Source organism: Dipodomys merriami, unplaced genomic scaffold, assembly GCF_024711535.1.
Source record: "Dipodomys merriami isolate MVZ:Mamm:240054 unplaced genomic scaffold, mDipMer1.0.p SCAF_9, whole genome shotgun sequence".
Classification (NCBI taxonomy): Eukaryota; Metazoa; Chordata; class Mammalia; order Rodentia; family Heteromyidae; genus Dipodomys; species Dipodomys merriami.
Genome location: NW_027206512.1, coordinates 33,825,311 through 33,847,064, shown reverse-complemented (window position 1 = coordinate 33,847,064; position 21,754 = coordinate 33,825,311). Strand labels below are relative to the sequence as shown.

Below are 21,754 nucleotides of genomic sequence, written 5' to 3'. Positions count from 1 at the left end.
TTATCTTTCTTGGCTGGGGATTGAGCTGTGTCTATATTTATTTATGTCTTGTTCTCTCCAAATCCCCCCACCTCCCCAGGGGGGTGGGGGGAACCCGCTTGACCTCAGGACTTGAAGCCACAGTCCAGGTTCTTTTAGCTTTTCAGGTAGGGTCTCAGCCTTTTTTCCCCCCTGTTCTTGGGGCTTGAACTAAGGGCCTGGGCACTGTTCCTGAGCTTTTTTGCTCAAGGCTAGCACTCCACTACTTAAGCTGCAACTTGACTTCAGCTTTTTGGTGATTTATTGGAGGTAAGAATTGTGGACTTCCCTGCCTGGGCTGGCTTTGAACTGGGATCCTCACATCTCAGCCTCCTGAATACCTTGGGTTGCAGGTGTGAGCCACTGATACCCTGCTCTCACCATCTCCCTTTTAGTTACTAGGAAAGGATTGAGTGCTACATGAGGACAAAGGCAAGAGTCATTTAAAGAAATTCAGGGCCAAACTAGGTTTTTGGTTTTGCAAGGAAACGGCAGCAGTTCTAATATCATTAGTATTTCGCCTAGCATTAAAAATAGTCTTGGAGTCTGGCACTCGTGGCTCTACATCTGTAATTCTAGCTACTCAGGCTGAGATCTGAGGCTCACAGTTAAAAACCAGTGCAGGCAGGAAATTCTGTGAGACATCTCCCACTAACCAGAAAACTGGAAGTGGCACTGTGGCTTGAAGTGGTAGAGCACTAGTCTTGAACAAAAGAGCTCAAGCCCCAGAACCTACAAAAAAAGTCTTGGATTTGGTGGGACATGTAGGAAGGTAGAGAATTCCAGTCCAGGCTGGGCTACATAGTCTTTATAAAAACAAAGCCAAACAAATGTCAGTTTTCTATGATAGTTTAGTGATGTAAATATTGCATGTCTGCATTCCAAATTTTGTGTATCCGCTCTTGATCAGAACTGTGGGTCAGTATCTCCACTCACACTGTGATCTGTCCGTGGTACTTGGCAGTCACACTAGTAGTGTGAAAGATTTCCAGCCAGCTAGGAAAGCAGTAACTTGAAGCTATCTGAGGTAGTGAGAGAGACTGGAAACCATGTTGGGACACTTGTTTATTTTTATAGACATCGCTGTAGTAAAATGGGAATGGTGCAGCATATAGCTACACGTACACATATACCTCTGATAGATATACTCTGAGGAAATAAGGATTTTAGGTGGCGATGTTGCAGACCTGAAATCCAGGCACTTGGGAGGCTGAGGGCAGGTGGATTAGGAGGCTCTTGATCTTGAGGTCAGCTAGCACTACATTGTAAGAAAGACCCTCTCTCAACACTTCCCCCACCAAAAACATCCCTTTTTTGAGAGAATTTTGTGCTTTGGAGGCTTGAAGTAGATTTGTTTGTGGTTCCATCATTGGTTGCAATGTTCTCATATTCTGACTTAAGATTTTAGTATATACAGAAAGTATTGTGGGAGCTGTGGTATGGGAGTATAGTGGAAGGGATGAACTTGTTTACCACTATACATCTATGGAGTTAGAAGAATCCCTTGGCAAATGTGTAGTAATTAGAAAATTTAAAAAGGGCAGTATTTTGTATAGTAGTTTTACTGGTAGGTCTTTGTTCTATCTTAATTATATATAACATGTTAAAATACAACTGTACATAAAAGGGAAAGTATGTTTTCCTATATAAGTACAAATACTCCACATGGTTACTAAGCTAGACTTCCTGGGTTTTCTGGAATCAATTCCATTGCTCATTGTGATTCTGGGCAAGTTGCTTGTGCTTCTATTTCCTTATCTAACTGCAGGTAATATCTATTAGTAATATTTTCTGTGGTTGTAAGAACTCTGAATATATGTAAGGCAGTTGCCTGGATTGTATGTGCTGTTATATAATAAAGAATGTAGCTGGGTATAGTGGTACATGCCTGTAATCCCAGAACTCAGGAGGCTGAAGCAGTAAGATTGTGAGTTTGAGGCCAGCTGTGCAAGACCCTGTCTGGAAAAAAAAAAAAAACACATTTACATTAATAGGTACCTATAGCTATCTATTTATAGATACAAAGAAGTAGGTTTTGATGAGTATAGAAACTAAGAAACCTGAAATATTACTGCCAAGAAGGACTGCCTTGATGCAGGAAAGGAAGAAATCCTGTAAGAGGTTAGTGTCAATATAATGAAGTAAAATTAAATCTTATTTTCCACAGAAGTAAACTACCTAAAATCAAGCATCCCCTCACTCTACCAACTCACTCATTCATGCATTGAATACCTATTTTTCTGGTACTTAGGGATCTTGACAGCCTTGTACTTCCAAAATCCTCAGCATGCTTAATGTGTTCTGTAGCACACCCAGCTTCTTCCCATGTTTTCTCAGATTTGCCATAGCCACTGGCTAGAGGTAAGACCATACGATTGAGTATCATGCTGTTGCATCTTCCAATAAGACTACTGAAGTAAAATTCTTCCACAAGGCACTTTACCCAGAAAGTAAGTTCTGAAAATTATTTGGGAAGTTAAAGGAAGCTTTTTAGAAACAGGATTAGCAATTAGAGATATTATGGATCTCATATAGGTAAATACTTAGATCATGAAATTCTTTTACTAAGAGGAGGGGAGTAATATTGTTTTGGTGCAGGCTGGCAATGAATGAAAGTGCTTTTGGACATGAATGGAAAAGTTAAGGTTATGTTCCAATAGATTACAAAGGTAATCTCGAAACATCCCGCTCTCACAACAGGGCATTGAGCAGGGGTACAAAGCATAAAGGAAAGACATAAAAAAGCAGGTAGAGCTGGCACTGGTGTTTTATACCTGTAATCCCAGCTACTCAGGCTGAGATCTCAAGATCCTGGTTCTGAGCTAGCGCAGGCAGGAAAGTCCATGAGACTCTTACTTCCAATTAACTACCAGAAAACTGGAAGTGGAGCTGTGGCACAAAGTGGTAGAGTTCAGGCAGAAGTTCTAGGTGCTGTTTGATTCAGAGGATTCTCAAATTGTTTTCATTTAAAGCACTGTGCTTTGACAGTTAAGAGGAAAAAAAAAAAAAAAAACAATCCCCAAGAGGAGGAAAGCAGCCAAGAGAAAATGGAACATCCTAAGAAAGAATGGAAATGATTCCATTGCTCCACAATTTGGAGCCAAGTGGGAGGGAATCCAGGGTAAATGATCAGAGACTCTCTATGCCACAGCCTTCCTCAGCTTGAGCACTGGGTGCCTAATCTGTCAACAACCCAAGCCCAGGTTAGTCATCTTCAGGAAACCAGCTGATTTTAGGAGAAACATTTGAGCTCCATTTTAGGAGAAACATTTGAGCTCAGGAAACAGGCACACAGACTGCCCCACTTGGTCACAGGATGACAAATTTAGATTCCATAGGTAAGGTATGGGTAATTGGCAATGCTTGATAGGGTGAATAAGATTTGTTTTTTTTTTTTTTTGGTCCGGTTGTGGGGCCTGAACTCTGGGCCTGGGCCCTGTCCCTCAGCTCTTCAGCTCAAGGCTAGCACTCTACCACTTGAGCCACAGCGCCACTTCTGACTTTTTTCTTTTTGCTTATGTGGTGCTGAGGAATCGAACCCAGGGCCTCATGCAAGGCAAGCGCTCTACCACTGAGCCACTTCCCAGCCCTGGTGAATAAGATTTAAGACCCTTACTCCAAGAGAAAAAAGCAGAGAGATTGGGTCTAACTTTTCAAAGCAAAATTGCTAAAATTCCATAGGAATCAAATTTTTGATGGCACATTTTAGTTTTTCTAGGGTCAAAACACAGGTGACATGATTAACATGGAATGCAGAGCAAGGTAAACAACTGGATATAAACTTGGTTAGTTGGTTTCTAGCTGCTCAACCTATTTTTTTTTCCTCCATGTGAGAAGGTTGTCAATACCTTGTCATTATTTACTCCTTATCTGGCCAGACTTGAACTCCTGCACCCTGATGTTAAATGACTACTGATAAAAGAGAAGTCTTCAGACTCAGATGAACAGACTAAGAAGAACCAGAAACTGACTACAGCTTAAAAACAGTAACAACTATTTTAAGAGCAAAATCTGCATGGAACACTTGAATAGCCCAGCAATGGTGCTGGGTTGAGATAGGAGGAATATAGAGTAAATGAGTACCAGATCCTAGCAGAAGTACTCAACTAAGCAGCTTCCTTGTGTTTAGTATTGTTTTTTGTTTTTGTTTTTGCCAGTCATGGGGCCTGAACTCTGGGCCTGGGCACTGTCCCTCACCTCTTCAGCTCAAGGCTCGTGTTCTACCACTCGAGCCATAGCGCCACTTTTGGCTTTTTCTGCTTATGTGGTGCTGAAGAATCGAACCCAGGGCCTCATGCATGCAAGGCAAGCGTTCTACCACTGAGCGACCTTCCCAGTCCTTGTGTTTAGTATTGTAAGCATTCTTCACCGCCTATTTTTATACATAAAAGTAGTACTAGGCGGGGAATATGGCTTAGTGGTAGAGTGCTCCCGTAGCATGCATGAAGCACTGGGTTTGATTCCATGTAAACAGAAAAGGCCAAAAGTGGCAATGTGGCTCTGGTGGTAGAGTGCTAGCTTTGAGCAAAAGCTCAGGTACAGTAGGTAGGCCCTGAGTTCAAGACTCCCACCCCTCCCCCCCAAAAAAAATTCTGGGCATTGGTGACTTGCTTCTGTAATCCTAGGGACTCAGGAGAATCTGAGTTATGGTTCAAAGCTAGTTTATGATACTTCTCTCAAATATTAAAAAGCTGAAAATAGAGCAGTGGCTCAAGTGGTAGAGTTTTGGCCTTGAGTAAAAGAAGCTCAGGGAAGGCACCCAGGCACAGAGTTCAAGGCACAGAACCAGCAAAAAAGTATTTTGTTCTGCTGTCAGTTTTCTTAAACTGGGAAGCTACTGCCCTCTACAGTTGCATTGAGAATGTCCGGTTGGGATTAGGCTTCCCTGAGCTCTTTTGCTCAAGACTGGTGCTATATCACTTAGAGCCACAGCTCCACCTCTAGATTTCTGGTGAATAGGAGATAACAGTCTCACAGACATTCCTACCCAGGCTGGCTTTGAACAGTGATCCTCAGCTCTCATCCTCCTGAGGAGCTAGGATTACAAGTGTGAGCCACCAAGTGCCCAGCCATTTGTCTTTTTTAAAACTATTCAGTGCCAATTGTTCCTACCCCAGACCACCACGCCGTGTGTGTGTGTGTGTGTGTGTGTGCGCGTGCGTGCGTGCGTGCGTGCGTGTGCGTGCGCCTATTGCTATTGATAGTGGATTGGGCTTATAATACAAGTTACTTTTTGTATGACCTAAATGTACATTAGAAGGGAGGCCTACTATATTCAAATTTTAATTGAGACTAGATGCCATTTTTTTTGGAATCTATAGTTGACAGGATAGTTGAGTAGCTGGCATATGAAACCTAGCAGGGACTCTTGGCAAAGTACACTAGCTGTGCTGCATATAGTCACCCAGATATCAATGGGAAACCCACCATGGCTTCTCTACATCAAGTTGTCATCCTTTTCTAGCAAGAATGTACAGAACAAGCTGGAAGCTGATGGCTCATACCTGTTGTAAACCTAGCTACTCAGGAGGCTGAGATCTGAGGATTGCAGTTCAAAGCCAGCCCAGGCAGGAAAGTCCATGAGACTCTTATCTCCAATTAACCACAAGGAAACTGGGAAGTGGTGCTATGGCTCAAGTGATAGAGCACTAGCATTAAGCTGAATTGCTGAGGGACAGTTTGCAGGCCCAGAGTTCAAGCCCTCACAACTCACAAAAAAAAAAAAATTGTACAGAACAGTGTGGAGAGTAGCAAAAAAGCTCAGCGATAGAGGCCCCGAGTTCAAGTTCTGGTACACACAGAAAAAATACATTTTTAAATATCTGGCATATTTTGTACCCAGTAACAATGCCAGTAGCAACTGTCCAGTCCCATCAGTCACATACAATTCTCAGGGACAGCACCTAGGTCCTGAGGTCAAGCATCATGAATGACCAAAAAATCAAAAACAAAACAATTGTCCAAGGTGGGAACCAGGAGGACTTTCTTATGGCTATATTATTAGTACAATTTCAATATCAATATATTCTGAATATAATGTCAGACATCTGTCACTTTTTCTTCTTCTGCAGGTTGTATAGAAGGGAAGGAGGCCTCTTGGTTTTGTAGGCCACACTTCTCTTAATGCGGTGTCCTTTGATGTTAACAATATATGGCAAGAGAGGGGGTCGGACCGTCAGGACTGTTCCTTGAGGTGTGTAGACCCGGAGATGCAGTCTATCTTCAAAATGAGGTGTCACTGCAACCCAGCCTGGGAAGTATCCGACAGAGAACAAAATGCTGTTAGCAACCAGTTTGCTATAAACATCAAACCAAACCTCAAAATGCAGCAATGAATTAAGACTATTACACATTTTTTACTTTTCTCCCCATCCTTCCTTTTTTCCTTTACTTCCTTTCTTCCTTCTGCAGATCCTGGGGCTTGAACCTAGAACCCCACACTTTTTTTTTTGTCGGTCGTGGGGCTTGAACTCTGGGCCTGGGTGCTGTCCCTCAGCTCTTCAGCTCAAGGCTAGTGCTTGACCATTTGAGTCACAGCTCCACTTCAGGTTTTCTGATGGTTTATTGGAGATAAAGAGTTTCCTGGACTTTCCTGCCTGAGCTGACTTTGAACTGTGATCCTCAGATCTCAGCCTCCTGAGTAGCTAGTATTACAGGGGAGAGCTACCAGCACCCGGCTCCTCACACTCTCGAGAAGCTTTTTGCTCTTGGCTGGCTACTTTACCACTTGAACCATGCCTCCACTTTGAGCTTTTTGGTTGATTGGAGATAAGAATCCTATGGACTTGACTTTCCTGCCTGGGCTAACTTTGAGCCTGGAGATAAGAATCCTATGGACTTGACTTTCCTGCCTGGGCTAACTTTGAGCCGGAATCCTCAAATCTCAGTCTCCTGAATAGCTAAGATTATAGGCATGAGCCACCAGTATTCAATAATCGTGTGCGTGTGCGTGTGTGCGCGTGCCCTGAGGCTTGAACTCGAGGCCTGGCACTGTCTGAAATTTTTGCTCAGGTTAGTGACCTACCACTTGAGCTACAGCTCCACTTCTTGTTGTTTTTTTGGAGTTATTTGGAGTTAAGGAGTTTCACCTGCCTGGTCTGACTTTGAGCCTTGATTGTTGGATCTCAACCTTCTGAATAGCTAGAATTACAGGTATAAGCAACCAGTGCCCAGCTATAATCTCCCTTAAAAAAAAAAAATTACCATTATTTTTGGGAAGGTGGCTCAGTAGTAGAGCGCTTGCCTTGCATGCCTGAGGCCCTGGGTTCGATTCCTCAGCACCACATAAATAAAAAGAAAAAAAGCCAGAAGTGGCGCTGTGGCTTAAGTGGTAGAGCGCTAGCCTTGAGCTGAAGAGCTGAGGGACAGCGCCCAGGCCCAGAGTTCAGGGCCCATGACCGGACCCCTCTGCCCCCCAAAATTACCATTATTGAGTAGTTGTATGAAGTGGTTATAATCCTGTAAGTCAGGTTATGAATACAATGCTTCCTGGTCAATGTCACTCCCTTTGTCTCCATTTTCGCCTCTCATCCTACCCTCTTTGCATAGTTCATTTTTTGTACAGTGTACATTGAATATAAATGTAACTACATTTGCTCATCCCTCCTCTGTTCATTCCTGTGCCACCCCTACCCCGCAACCTGTAATCTTATTTTTTAAAAGCAAATTAAGGCCCGGTACTGGTGGCTCACGCCTGTAGTCCTAGCTACTCAGGAGGCTGAGATCTGAGGATTGCAGTTTAAAGCCAGCCTGGGCAGGAAAGTCCGTGAAACTCTTATCTCCAATAAACCACCAGAAAACCGGAAGTGGCGCTGTAGCTCAAGTGGTAGAGCACTAGCCTTGAGCTGAATAGCTGAGAGACAGCGTTCAGGCCCAGAGTTCAAGCCCCATGACCGACAAAAACAAACAAACAAAAAACAACAAAGCAAATTAAGCTAGGCATGGATGATACACCCCTCTAATCTCAACACTAGGTCAGCTAGGAGGTCTCTAGTTTGAGGTTATCCTGGGCTATATAGTTTGTCTCCAAAACCAAATTTAAAATTACCTGCAGAGGAAAATTTGATGTCAGCCACTGCTTCAGATTCACCAAGTCCTTCTTTTAATATAATGTCTTCAGCAACAAGAGGAGGAAATTCAGCCATTCGTTCTTCTCCACCCATTGGGACCTTCCAGTGAAATAAAATGGAGATGTTTGCATGTTCGCCACTTTCAGTTTTTCTGGTGGTTAATTGGTGATAAGAGTCTCATGGACTTTACTGCCCGGGCTGGCTTTGAAGTGTGATCCTCAGATCTCAGCCTCCTGAGCAGCTAAGATTACGGCGTGAGCCACTAGTGCCTGGATTAAAATGCTTTTAAATTCATTTTAGCAGGGTGTTGGTGGCTCATGCCTACAAATCCTAGCTACTCAGGAGGCTGAAGTTGAGGATCGCAGTTCAAAGCCAGCCCAGGAAGGAAAGTTTGTGAGACTCATCACCAGTTAACCATCAGAAAACTGGAAGCAGCCCTGTGGCTCAAAGTGGTAGACCACTAGCCTTCAGCAAAAGTGTTCAGGGACAGCACCCAGGCTCTGAGTTCAAGCCCCATAGCCAAAAACAAAACAAAACCACCCAACAAACAAACAACGACAACAACAAAAAAGCATGCATCTTTTGGGAAGAGTATGGAAGCTCTGTAATGTGTTGGCCAAGGACCACATGTTGAGATGGACTTGGCAATCATCTGCTGACAGGATAAGTGTGCTTTATAGTCCTCAACTGGGTTTTATATGTAGGACAGTTAAATTCCCTCTAAACAGCTTAGTTCTTATAGGTGTGTCGTGTCTTTTTACAAATCAAAGACCATAAATAACACAAGATCTGATTTCTACTTTTTTTTTTTTTGGTCAGTCGTGGGTCTTGAACTTTGGGCTTGGGAGCTGTCCCTGGGCTCTTCAGCTCAAGGCTGGTGCTTGACCACTTGAGCCACAGGGCCACTTCTGGTTTTCTGGTGGTTTATTGGAGATAAGAGTCTCATGGACATTCCTGCCTGGGCTGGCTTTGAACCAACATCCTTAGATCTCAGCCTTGTGAGCAACTAGGATTACAGGTGTGAGCCATGAGCACTCAGCTGAATTTCTGCTTTTGACAAATGTTCCTGTGTTAGGAAAGCTTTTCTATGAAGCTTTTTCCATTTTCTCAACCAGGTTATTGTGAGGGCTTCTCCAGCCCATTACAGGAGATTTAGCATCTGTGGATCTCACCAACTAGATGCTAGGGGCATTCTCCAGCTGCAACAAATCTGTACCTTCTCTTCACACAGCAATAGTCAATAAAACTTTCTGCAATGATGAGCTTTTGAAAAGTAGCTAATGTAACTGAGGAATCACATCTTAAATTTCACTTAATTATAACTAGTATACTTAAATTTAGATATGTCATAAGATACCTGGCAAGTGGCTACTATATTGGACAGGATAGTTTAGATAAAACTCTAGCATTTCGGGCTGGGAAGGTGGCTCAGTGGTAGAGTGCTTGCCTTGCATGCATGAGGCCCTGGGTTCGATTCCTCAGTACCACATAAGCAGAAAAAGCCAGAAGTGGCGCTGTGGCTCAAGTGGTAGAGCACTAGCCTTGAGCTGAAGAGCTGAGGGACAGCGCCCAGGCCCAGAGCTCAGGTCCCATGACTGGCAAAACAAAACAAAATAAAACAACCAAAACTCTAGCATTTCTTGGATCAGTCCAAACCAACATTCCTTTCCTATAGAGCCTATTTTGTTTTATAGCCAGCATCCTTAAAGAGAGTGAGATGAGGTTGGGCTAGCTGATTTATAACACAAGCAGGGCAAAGAGACTATCACAAGCATATCCACTAGAACCATGCAATCATCAAGTCCTGCTACCTTACCTGGAGTAATGTATAACCTGCATGCTTCTTATATATAGCATCTGCCTTGTCCAAGGAAGTAATATGCACCGGGAGGTAATTGGAAGCCACAACTGTAAACCAAGCAGACTGATTTCCCTTAAGAAAGAAGAACATATTACACAAGAAAACCTGGAAAACCCATACAATTTAAGGTACAATAATAATAAAAAGTGAGAAACTAAATCAAGCTTTCTTTGTAAGTACTGCGTGGCCGCAGCTATTGTCAAACTATATTCATGTCTAAAAAATAGGGCATGATACAGAAGTAGTTAATTTTAATAATTCATTAAACTCTAAAACTGTGATGGCTCCAGACTTCTTGAGGGATTTTAATTATTTTTTTTTCTTCTGGTCCTGGGGATTGAACTCAGGACCTGGGTGCTGTCCCTGACCCTCTTTGTTCTACAGGTTAATGCTCTACCACTTGAACCTCAGTGTCATTTCTGTGACTTCTTGGTACTATTAAAAAAAAAAAAAATCCAAGCCGGGTGCTGGTGGCGCACGCCCACAATCCTAGTACTCAGGAGGCTGAGATCTGAGGATCTCAGTTCAGAGCCAGCCCGGGCAGGAAAGTCCGTGAGACTCATCTCCAATAAACACTAGAAAACCGGAAGTGGCGCGTGCTGTGGCTCAAGTGGTAGAGAGCTCGCCTTGAGCTGAAGAGCGCAGGAACAGCGCCTAAGGCCAGAGTTCAAGCCCCACGACAGACAAAAACAAACAAACAAAAATCTCAAAGCAAATGGGCATGGTGATTCATAATTATAATCCCAGCATTCTGGAGGCTAACTGGAACATGTCTGAGGCCAGCATGGGCTACTAAAAGAACAAAATAACAACGAAGAGTACATCTATTATTAAGAACATCTATTATTAAGACTTTAACTGGCTTTGTGTAAAGTTAGGTTTAAAATATTAACAAGTGATGAATGTAGTATAGCCCATTACTCCATTATTGTGGCGGCAGAGGCAGGAGGATCATGTTTGAGGCCAGTCTAGGCTACATATTGAGATTCTTTTTCAAAAAAGAAAAAAAAATTATGTACTTTTTTTTTTTTGGTTGGTTATAGGGCCGGAACTCTGGGCCTGGTTGCTGTCCCTCAGCTCTTCAGCTCAAGGCTAGCACTCTACCACTTGAGCCACAGCACCACTTCCGGCTTTATCTGCTTGTGTGGTGCTGAGGAATGGAACCCAGAGCCTCATGCATGCAAGGCAAGCACTCTACCACTGAACCACCTTCCCAGCCCAAACTTTTTTTTTTGTTGATAGTCATGGAACTTGAACTCTGGGCCTGCGTGCTGTCCCTGAGCAATTCAGCTCAAGGCTAGCACTCTACCACTTGAGCCACAGTGCCATTTCCTGTTTTCTGGTGGTTTAGTGAAGAGTCTCATAGACTTTCCTGCCTGGGCTGGTTTGAACCTTGATCCTCAGATCTCAGCCTGCAGAGTAGAGCTAGGATTATAGGTGTGAGCCACTAGTGCCTGGCTGAACTTTTTTTTTCCCCCAGTGCTGGGACTTGAACTTGAACTAAGGGCCGGGCACTGCCCTTGAGCTTCTTTTGCTCAAGGCTAGCACTTTACCACTGAGCCACAGCACCACTTTTGGCTTTTTCTCTTTATGTGGTACTAGGGCTTCATGCATGCTAGGCAAGCACACTACCATTAAGCCACATTCTCAGCCCCCTTAATCACTTTTTAATGGTACAGATTTTTCTTACCTGCAGGAAATCAATGCGGCCTATAGCACCCAGAAACAGGACCATTCCTGGTTTAAGCACAAAAGTTCTTGGAACAATAGAATGTGTTGGCAAAACAATGTCTATCTCTTTTTCTGATAGTAGATTTAAAATCTGTGAAGCAAATGACATTATTTTATTAGAGAATATCTTACTGAAAATTTTGTTATTTCCTTGGAAAATAGTGATGAAGAAAGTATTCTAGGTTTCACAAATAACCAATTTCTGTCAGCCTCACGTAAAATTTATATGTTCTATCTAAATTAACCCAATTTACTATTGTTTCTTCATGCATGAAGTAGTGGCCAACTTCATAGTTTTGACTTTCCTGTGGTAGCTGTATCATGTTAAAACTGGTGTGAATTTTAAAAGAGTGAGAATACATGGCTGCTGGGTATCAGGGAAGTAGTCTGCAGCTTCAAGTAATGGAATCTGTGATCTCATATTTTAGTGCTCAAGTATGGGCCATCACATACAAAATGGTCACTCTACTGAAGGAGCAGGTCAATATTTGAACCCTCTTCTAAATTCTGACTCTAGTATTCTTATTCCTCCAGAATATTCAACCAAACAAAACCTGAACAAACAAAATCCAACCACAAAATACAGAAAAGATAGGTTGTGTTAGGAATAAAAGGAGAGTGATGAAAGGGGTGGTACTGATCAAGATTAAGATGCACTATACTTAAAATTCCTCCTCCACCCTCAGGAAGGACTTGGATGCAGTATCTAATGCTTTTGTTCACTGGCTGGTGCTATACCATCTGAGCCATGTCTCCAACTCCATGGGGAAGGAGTTTGAATTTAGGCCTTGAACTTGTTAGACAAGACACTGTCACTTGAGCCATGTTTGCAGACCAAGGATTTTTTTTTTTTTTGGTTGGTCATGGGGCTTGAACTCTGGGCCTGGGCGCTATCCTCAGTTCTTCAGCTCAAGGCTAGCACTTGAACTACAATTCTGGTTTTCTGGTGGTTAACTGGAAAAAAGAGTCTCACAAACTTTTCTGTCCAGACTAGCTTTGAAGTGTGAACTTCAGATCACAGCCTCCTGAGCAGCTAGGATACAGGCATGAGTCACTGACGCTGGGTCAAGGATGAAGTTTTTTTTTTTTGCTAGTCATGGTGCCTGAACTCTGGGCTTGGGTGCTGTCCCTCAGCTCTTCAGCTCAAGGCTAGTGCTCTACCACTTGAGCCACAGCACCACTTACAGCTTTTTCTGCTTATGTGGTGCTGAGGAATCGAACCCAGGGCCTCATGCATGCAAGGCAAGCAGTCTACCACTGAGCCACCTTCCCAGCCCCAAGGATGAAGTTTTTAAAGAGAGTGGAGCAAGAAGAAAAGAAAGAGCGGCTGGGAAGGTGGCTCAGTGGTAGAGCGCTTGCCTTGAATGCATGAGGCCCTGGGTTCGATCCCTCAGCACCACATAAGCAAAAAGAAAAAAGCCGGAAGTAGCACTGTGGCTCAAGTGGTAGAGCGGTAGCCTTGAGCTGAAGAGCTGAGGGACAGTGCCCAGGCCCAGAGTTCAGGCCCCACAACTGGACCCAAAAACAAAACAAAACAAAAAGAAGAAAAGAAAGAGAGGAATTACAAAGCTTAGGTAAGATATAAGGGGGAAAAAAATCTGGCTAAAAATGAAAAAGCACTGGTGGCTCACACCTGTAATCCTAGCTATTTAGGAGGCTGAGATATGAGCTGAGGGACAGTGCCCAGGCCGAGTTCAAGCCCCATGACTGATTACAATAGTGTCATATCTAGCTTCCTGTTTCTTTGTTTTTGTATGTCATAGGGTTTGAACTGAAAGCCTGGCTCTAACATTCTGGAGCTACAGAACCACTTCTGGTTTTCTGGTGGTTAACTCAACAGTCTCATGGACTTTCTTGCCCACCCTGGCTTTGAATTGCAATCCTCCAGATCTCAGCTAGGATTACAGGTGTGAGCCACCAGCATCTGGCTCCCTTTCTTTCTTTTTTTTTTGATGCCAGTATTGGACTTGAATTCAGGGCGTAGGTTCTGTGCTTTAGCTTTTTCACTCAATGATGGCACTCTAACACTTACGTCACAGCTCCATCTCCAGCTTTTTGGTGGTTAACTAGAGATAAGACTTTCATAGATTTTCCTGCCTGGGCTGGTTTCAAATCTTCACTCCTCAGATCTCAGCCTCCTGAGTAGACAAGATTACAGGTGTGATTCACTCCTGTCTGACTCACTTATTTAAAACTGAAACATCTAATGCTTCCATTTTATAATAGTTTGTTGGTTCCATTTGGGAGACACTGTTCTAGGCATCAAATAAATATATCCGCAGTGACACAGAAGTATATTATCTATGATGAGGAACTCTTTTTCCTTAGTGTTTAGGGCTGTAACCCAGGGCAACTGTTCATGTGCTGGGAACATATTCTGTCACAGAGAAGCATCCCTAGGCCATGAGAGACATTTTATATCCTCACGCTTGTAAGTATCATTTTTCTGGCTAGAATACATTTTCCACTTTTGCCTTTCTGACCCAACTATTTCTCAAGAGTAAAGTAATTGCTATCTCTGACTAAATGAAGGGGATGATTTAACTGGTGAAGTAGTGATAAAACATTATTAGAAAGCAGCTAGTCACTCTGTATTTATAGATAGTTAAGGAGAAAGATAGAGCACCAACAGTTATTCTTGAGGGCAATAATAAACACACTTGAGTTAATCAATGCCTTGGGTAAAAATCCAAACTGCAAATACGAAGGTATGAGACTTAATAAGTATATAACAAGAGGATACAGGCTAAATTTTACAAGACAAAATTGGTTATCTGTGAGATCTTGCAACTGAACTGAAAAGATGCATAAGGCAAGAAGGAATTGATCCTATTCTAAATTATACTTACCTGATATACTTTAAAATATTTTGAGGTCTAAAACAGTTTGAGGTCTGGCCAAGACAAATAGGTTCTATGTCCTTTTCATACAGGATTTTTTTTAATTTTTATTTTTTTGCCAGTCCTAGGCTTGAACTCTAGGCCCAGATGCTGTCCTCAGCTCTTCAGCTTAAGGCTACTACTCTACCACTTGAGCCACAGCACCACGTACCACGTCCAGCTTTTTCTGCTTATGTGGTGCTAAGGAATCAAACCCAGGGCCTCATGCATGCAAGGCAAGCACTCTACCACTGAGCCACCTTCCCAGCCCTTTCATATAATTTTCAAGAACAAATATCAGTTAGAGAGAAATGAATGCAATACGACTAGGAAGTAAAGACCAAATGGGATACTTTGGGAGGTCATGTGACATTGTTCCAGTTAGTAAGTCACTCTTTCAGTTCAAGCTAGATGACTTTATGATGGAGATGCTCGGAAAGAAATTCAGTATAAGCCTGGCACCGGTGGCTGACGCCTGTAATCCTAGGTACTCAGGATGCTGAGATCCGAGGATTGCGGTTCAAAGCCAGCCCAGGCAGGAAAGTCCATGAGACTCTTAGCTCCAATTAACCACCAGAAAAGCGGAAGTGGTGCTGTGGCTCAAGTGGTAGAGCACTAGGTTTGAGCTGAAGAGCTGAGGGACAGCACCCAGGCTCAGAGTTCAAGCCCCACAACCAAAAAAACAAAAACAAAAACAAGAAATTCAGTATAGAATAGGAAACTAGACTTCAGTGATACCATTTCTTCAAAACTTAAAATCAAAGATACTGTAAAGGTCTTTCTAAGGTAACAACTATACACAAGTAGACTGGCCTGCAGTGAAGTGTATCAAATGAATACAAAAATTATGGGTATATGGATTCATCCCTGAACTGCTTTTATAAATGCATCATAACTGAAGCTACAATGGACGTATACTTCTTTGCTTTCTGCCAATAGGTGTTTCTACAGTTGACAGGAAAAAATGTTTCTAAAAGAAGCTAAATACATACACAATTTTCTTTTGTAATTCCAGGAGTGTCATAAAACCAGTGGGCATCTTTCACATCTTGTGGAGTCAATTCTACTCGTTTGGTGGGTTGGTGCACGGTGGCAACAGGCTCATTTCCCATGTCAAAAGCAAGTGAATCAGCGTCAAAGTAAAAGGCAGCTTCATCCTTCTGTTCTTGTGAATACAAAAATGTTCTTCCAACTCTTCCTAGAACAAATGATGTGGAGGTTACTAATGACTCCTCAAAGGCTTTTGACTCCAGATAGAATTTTGCCACGCCTACTCCAGTGGAGTCTGCTTAGCATGGGAAACCAGTTTTCAGACCTGAGAATGAGGCTTCAAAGAGACCTATCTCTGAGAATGGGACTTCACCGAAGTCTACCTCAGAGAATGGGGCTTTACAGAGACCTATCTCTGAGTATTGGGACTTCACCGAAGTCTACCTCGGAGAATAGGGCTTCTAAGAGGCCTACTCCTGGAAAGGCTGGCAAACCCTTGGGAAAGATGTGTTTCTGCTTTTCTTTTCTTCACTGTATAAGAGTGCCTATTAATCTTTTACTGTTTCTACTGCTCTTTGTACTTACTCATGCTCAACGTTCCCATATTCAAAGCTCTTTCTTAAGAGTGTTGACGACTCCAATATCTGATGAGTGTCTTAAAAATATGACTAACTCACCAGAGTTAAGTGCTACCCTGAAAGCCCCTCTTATGGAGGCTAGTAGACAAGTCATAAGTAAATACAAAAGTATTGGGGGTTTCACGACGTCACTTCAGCAGAAGGAATTGTCTGTAAGAGATTTACAAGAAGCTGTAGGCGCGGGCTAGAACAGAAAGAATGTATGGCAATTGCTGAGATAACTACTTAGGAGAAAGAACTTCCTGTTACTCTCTTTCATTTACTAAGAGACTTGCTAGATCTAGGCCTCCTTGACCTTACTATTAAAGAAGGAACAGGAAAGATCTTAAGGGACAGTTAAGGCCTCTATAGAAATAAGGTTAGTTGGTGACAAACATCGAAACCCATTATATGGGTTTCGATGCCTATCAGGGACCAGCTGGTGACCACCCAAGAATGAAGCCCTACAGCAAGATTGTGTAACCTTTTGCCCTTTCAGGCGACCAGCTGGTGACCACCCAAGAATGAAGCCCTGCAGCAAGATTGTGTAACCTTTTGCCCTTTCTTATGGAGACTTTTGCTACAAAAGTTTGTTATCCTCTGCATTAAATCACACTCAGCATCCACTCCTCTTGTGTGTGAGTTGTCTGTTTGCCATCTCCCCATCTATTCCAGTTCCTCCACTAGGTGTCCTCCGTCGTCCCGACAGAGCCGGTCCGCGGCAGAATTTCTTTTTCTTTTTCTTTTTTTTTTTGCCAGTCATGGGGCCTGAACTCTGGGCCTGGACACTGTCTCTCAGCTCTTCAGCTCAAGGCTAGTGCTATACCACTGGAGCCACAGCGCCACTTCTGGCTTTTTCTGCTTATGTGGTGCTGAGGAATTGAACCCAGGGCTTCGTGCATACGAGGCAAGCACTCTACCACTGAGCCACCTTCCCAGCCCAATTTTTTTCTTTTTTGAGCCAGGATCTCTCACTATATAGCTCAGTCTGGCCTCAAACTTGCAATTTTCCTGCCTCAGCATCCCAAGTGATGGGATTACAGTTGTGCACCATCATGCCTAGTGAGATAGGTAATTTTTATGTTTGCCTCAGACAGATCTGTAAGACAAAGTACAGTGTATGGAAATGACACGACAATGATGCCTTTTTTTTGTGTGTGCTAGGTTCTAGGACTTGAACTCAGGGCCTGGGTCCTGTTCTGAGCTTCTTTGTTCAAGGCTAGCCACAGCTCGACTTCCAGCTTTTTTGGTAGTTAACTGGAAATAAAGAGTCTCATGGACTTTCCTGTTGGTTCTCAAATGTCAGATTCCCGAGTAGCTAGGCTTATAGGTATAAACCACTGATACCTGGTCCTGTGCTTTTTTTTTTTTTTTTTTGGGTCCCGTGGTGAGGCCAGAACTCTGGGCCTGGGCGCTGTCCCTCAGCTCTTCAGCTCAAGGCTAGTGCTCTACCACTTGAGCCACAGCGCCACTTCCGGCTTTTTTCTTTTTGCTTATGTGGTGCTGAGGAATCGAACCCAAGGCCTCATGCATGCAAGGCAAGTGCTCTACCACTGAGCCACCTTCTCAGCCCTGCTTCTTTTTTAAGAAAGTGAAACTCAAGCTCACAGCTGTAATCCTAGCTATTGAGGAGGCTGAGATCTGAAGATCATGGTTCAAAGCCAGCCTGGGCAGAGAAGTCCATGATACTCTTATCTCCAATAAACCACTCAGAAAACCGGAAGTGGAACTGTGGTTCAAGTGGTAGAGTGCTTGTCTTGAGCTGAAGAGCTGAGGGACAGTGCCCAGGCCCACAATTCAAGCCCCACGACAGACCCTTCCCACCTTCCCCGCCCCCCCCCCCAAAAAAAGGAAGTGAAACTCAGATTCTTGTAATGATCAAGTGAGTGGCTTTGTCCATTGAGGTAAACTGAGTTGGGAGCCACAGGTTTTTGTTGTTATTTGTGTCAGTATTAGGGTGTGAACTCAGGCCTTGGGCACTGTCCTTCAGCTTTTTCACTCAAGGTAGGCATTCTACCACTTGAGCCATACCTCTACTTCTGGCTTTTTTGGCTGAGAACTGAAGACAGTCTTATGGACTTGCCTGCCTAGGCTGGCTTCAAATTGAGACTCTCAGATCTTAGCCCCCAGAGTAGCTAGGATTTTGGAGGAGAATTGGAGATAGTCTTAAGAACTTGCCTGCGTGGGCTGGCTTTGAGGCCCTAAGACCTCAGCCTCCTGAGTAACTAGGATTATAGGCATGAGCCACTGGTACCCAGTGGAATCCACAGTCTTTACTAAGGAAGTCTTCAGACTTCGCTCTTTTTCATTCTTGAAAATGAAAGGAATCAACTTAAAGCTACTGCATAGAGTCAATGTCATGAACTACCTATGTAGTCTGGGTTTCCAGACAGTAGTAACTTTGCTTAAAGGGTCTATACTTCAGAATGAAGTATACACAGCAACTGGTTATCCTCAGACAGCTGTATTATAGGTTCTCAACCCATAAGGGTTTTCCCAAGAGAGGCTTACCTACTACGTAACCATGCTTTTTAAAGTGATTAAGTTGATTTTGTTCTTCCTCACTAAGATCTTCTTCCGTTTTAGTTGCATCTCTTTTAAGTCTTTTATGTCTTGCAAACATTCTGTATGGAGTTGGGTTGGAAATAGGAAACTTCAGAAGGTTTAATGTAGTACCTGAAATATCAAAGAACAAATAAAGTTTTAAGGAAAGGAATAAAGGGAGGGAAACATTTCTGAGAGTCCACAGTGTTGGCTCCTGTGATTTATGTAACTTAACTTTCATGACAACATTCTATAAAATGAATCCAGCTTTACACATGAGCAGACAAGTTCACAGACTAACCCAGGATAGGAATCCAAAATGTGCAAGCCTGATTTATTCCAATTTTCACTTTGCCATCCAATACAAAAATAGAATTTGTGATTCAGATGAGGTCAGCTACATTCAGAGTATGGCAACAAGTAACTGTGTAACATGTAATCACAGTGCAAGACAAAGGATAGCTGGCAAAAAATAAACTCTGTAGAGAAAAAAATGGGAGATCTGACTGTGTACAGAGTCATATAAGGAACACATAATCACAAAGTCCCTCCCCCTTCCTTCTCCCTGGTTTTTTTTTTTCTTTTTTTGAAACCCAGCTGGTCTGGAACCCCATCTTCCTCTTGCCTCAGCCTCCTAAGTGCAGGATTTACAAAACGGGTAGAAGTACAGCTTTGGTTTAAGTGGTAGAGTGGCAGGCTTGAGCAAAAATGAGCTCAGAGACCGTGCCCAGGACCAAGTTCAAGCCCTATGACCGACCAAAAAAAACCCAAACCAAAACAAAAAAACCAACAGAATGGGTGCCACCAGCCTGGCACAGAAATTTTCTTCTCTCCTTATTCCTCCCTCCTGCTTTTTCTCTCATCTACACTCAGGGCCTTGAACTTGCTAGGCAGTTACTCTACCACTTGAGATACTCTGCTAGCCCAGGATTTTCTTCTCCTTCCTTTCTTTTTTTGTGTGAGACTGGGACTTGAACTTGGTACCTAATGCTTCTGTTCATTATCTAGCCCTCTTCAAACCGTGCTACATCTCCAACCCCAGGAACTTCTTAAAAGTCACAAAAACAAAATTTCTCTTAGCCCAAAGCCCATACTGCATTAATGAATCGTTCAAATATAGAATAATGGTCTCAAGCATGAATTCAAGAGGTGAAGAGTTGAACTGAGAGGTTCAGACACTTCTCAACGATTTCTGAAAGGCATTGCAAATTTCCAGAAAAACATACAAAGAAGGTACAAGGGAACTTCCAAAAGAGCAAGGGATTTAAATATCTGGTGGGACTCTCGTGTCCAGGGAATGGAACAGAGAAATGGTCCACAATCGTTCCTATTCGAAAAGGAGCACATATTCAGAACTTCCCAACACTAAGCTGACACAAAAGAAAGGTGTGACCCAAGTAGGTAGAGAATTTTTTAAAGGGATGGCTCCAGGCTGCCTACGATGGACATTCAGGAAATGTCTAGGCCAAGTGGTTTCTCGGCAAGCGTGTCTCACCTGGCCAAGGGGAGATGGTGGCTCGGTCGATGGCCTCGGCACCTTTAGCGGTGCAGTAATCGGACTCTAGCAGTGTGTTAAAGAGAGTGGATTTGCCCGTGTTGGTGGCGCCCACCAGATAGACGTCGCCCCGGTAGCGCCAGGACCGCTGAAGCGCGGAGATCATTTCTTCAATTCCATAGCCGGTCTTGGCGCTGATCAGCCTTACGTCCCTGACCACCGTGCGGGACCGGGCCGACAGATTCTTATGGTCGCCATCATGTGGCTTGTCTTCGCTGGGATGTTGTGGTCCTTGATGGCCAGGTGCCAATAGGAGCCCGGCGCGGGCACAGTCGTCCCAGAGACGCTCTCGGAGCCGCTGCAGGTAGCCAGGTGCGTCCTGGGGCAGCAGGTCTACTTTGTTCCCCAGCACGATGAGCTGTTTGGGGCCCACCAGCGACGGCAAGTCGGTCAGCAGGGAGTCGGGCAGGTCGAGCAGGTCCACCAGGTAGAGTACCAGAGCGGGCCCGGGCCGGCGCAGCGCGGCGCTCACCAGCTCCCGGTACTGGCCGCGGCTCACCTGCAGGCGCAGGGCGCGCCGGTGGTGCACCAGGAGCCAGCAGCGCCGGCACACGGCGCGCGCCAGCCCGCCGCCCTCCTCGGCCGCGCGGCGGAACCTGTCTCCCGGCAAGTAGCCGGGCAGGTCGGGGTCCTGGCAGTGCAGCTCGGCCCCGCAGCCCGAGCAGTACAGGCCGCTGGGCGGCACCGTCGGAGCCGGAGCTTCCGGCCCCGGGTGCGCACGGCGGCCGACGCGGAGCTGGCGCTGAAGCCGCTCTTCCCGCCGCCGCAGTCGCTGTCGCTCCTCTTCCTCCAGTCGCTGCTGCAGCTCTCGCAGCTCCTCCTCCGGGGTCGGCGTGGACGCCGGCTCCACCACATACTCGGGGAACAGGAAACGCTCCTCGGTGCCCAAGCCTCCTGGGGAGTCTTCACAGGCCGTGGGGGCAGGAGGAAGCCCGCGGCCCGGGAAGGACTGGCGCTGGGACGAGGAGGCGGCCGCGCACCTCCTTTCTGGGAGGGGACCCGCAAGGGTTGGGCGAGCCGCCGCGGGCGCCGACACCCGCACCAGGCCGCAGAGCAGCCTTCGCGTTAGGAGCGCCGGCAGCATGGGGACGGGGCAGGGCCGGTCGGCGCGTGCGCACGTGAGCGCCAGTCGGCGCGTGCGCACGGGCCGCCGGGATGAGTCTAGGGGTACCCGGGGACTGTCAATTGTATCTGTCTCCCGAGTCATTTGGAGTTCTCGCGATGAAATCCCTTAGCCAGAACTTACTAAGACGAGGACCTAGACATAACTATTATGTTCAGTAGTGGGTGCTTTTTTTCCCCCACCCGTAGGCTCCGTCAGCACCCCATGAAGTTACTCTTAAAAAAAGTCACACTTTAAAGTTTTTGGTCTTTCTCAGAGCGAAAAATAAAGGCATTAAGTGGCACTAGCTCACGGCCACAGCGAAATCTTTCGGTAATAAACGTGCTCAGGTGTTTTCCAGGTGTCATCATTTGTGCAACAACCACAC

The 21,754-nt window shown here is 44.6% G+C and overlaps 1 protein-coding gene across 2 annotated transcripts; it reads right to left on the bottom strand.

Annotated features, from left to right (window-relative positions):
* Positions 1-1,070: 1,070 nt before the first annotated feature.
* On the bottom strand, positions 1,071-21,348 carry Noa1 (nitric oxide associated 1). Of its 2 annotated transcripts, XR_011370025.1 has the most exons (8): positions 20,205-21,348; positions 18,677-18,841; positions 15,551-15,756; positions 11,639-11,770; positions 9,904-10,020; positions 8,066-8,186; positions 5,523-6,268; positions 1,071-1,977 (listed from the first exon to the last, which is right to left on the bottom strand). XR_011370025.1 is itself a non-coding variant. In XM_070013005.1 (7 exons), the coding sequence occupies exons 1-7, from the start codon at positions 21,346-21,348 to the stop codon at positions 6,069-6,071; spliced, it is 2,085 nt and encodes a 694-aa protein (XP_069869106.1). In that variant the 3' UTR covers positions 1,071-6,068. The 2 variants fall into 2 exon arrangements, 1 of the variants encoding a protein (XP_069869106.1); XM_070013005.1 differs by having other exon boundaries at positions 1,071-6,268.
* Positions 21,349-21,754: the final 406 nt, after the last annotated feature.

Coding starts and splice junctions, on each gene's coding strand:
- Noa1 (XM_070013005.1), bottom strand. CDS start 21,348: ATGCTGCCGGCGCTCCTAACGCGAAGGCTGCTCTGCGGCCTGGTGCGG. Junction 10,021..11,638: donor GCCGCATTGATTTCCTGCAG/GTAAGAAAAATC, acceptor TTCTTTCTTAAG/GGAAATCAGTCTGCTTGGTT. Junction 8,187..9,903: donor CAGGTTATACATTACTCCAG/GTAAGGTAGCAG, acceptor TTTCACTGGAAG/GTCCCAATGGGTGGAGAAGA.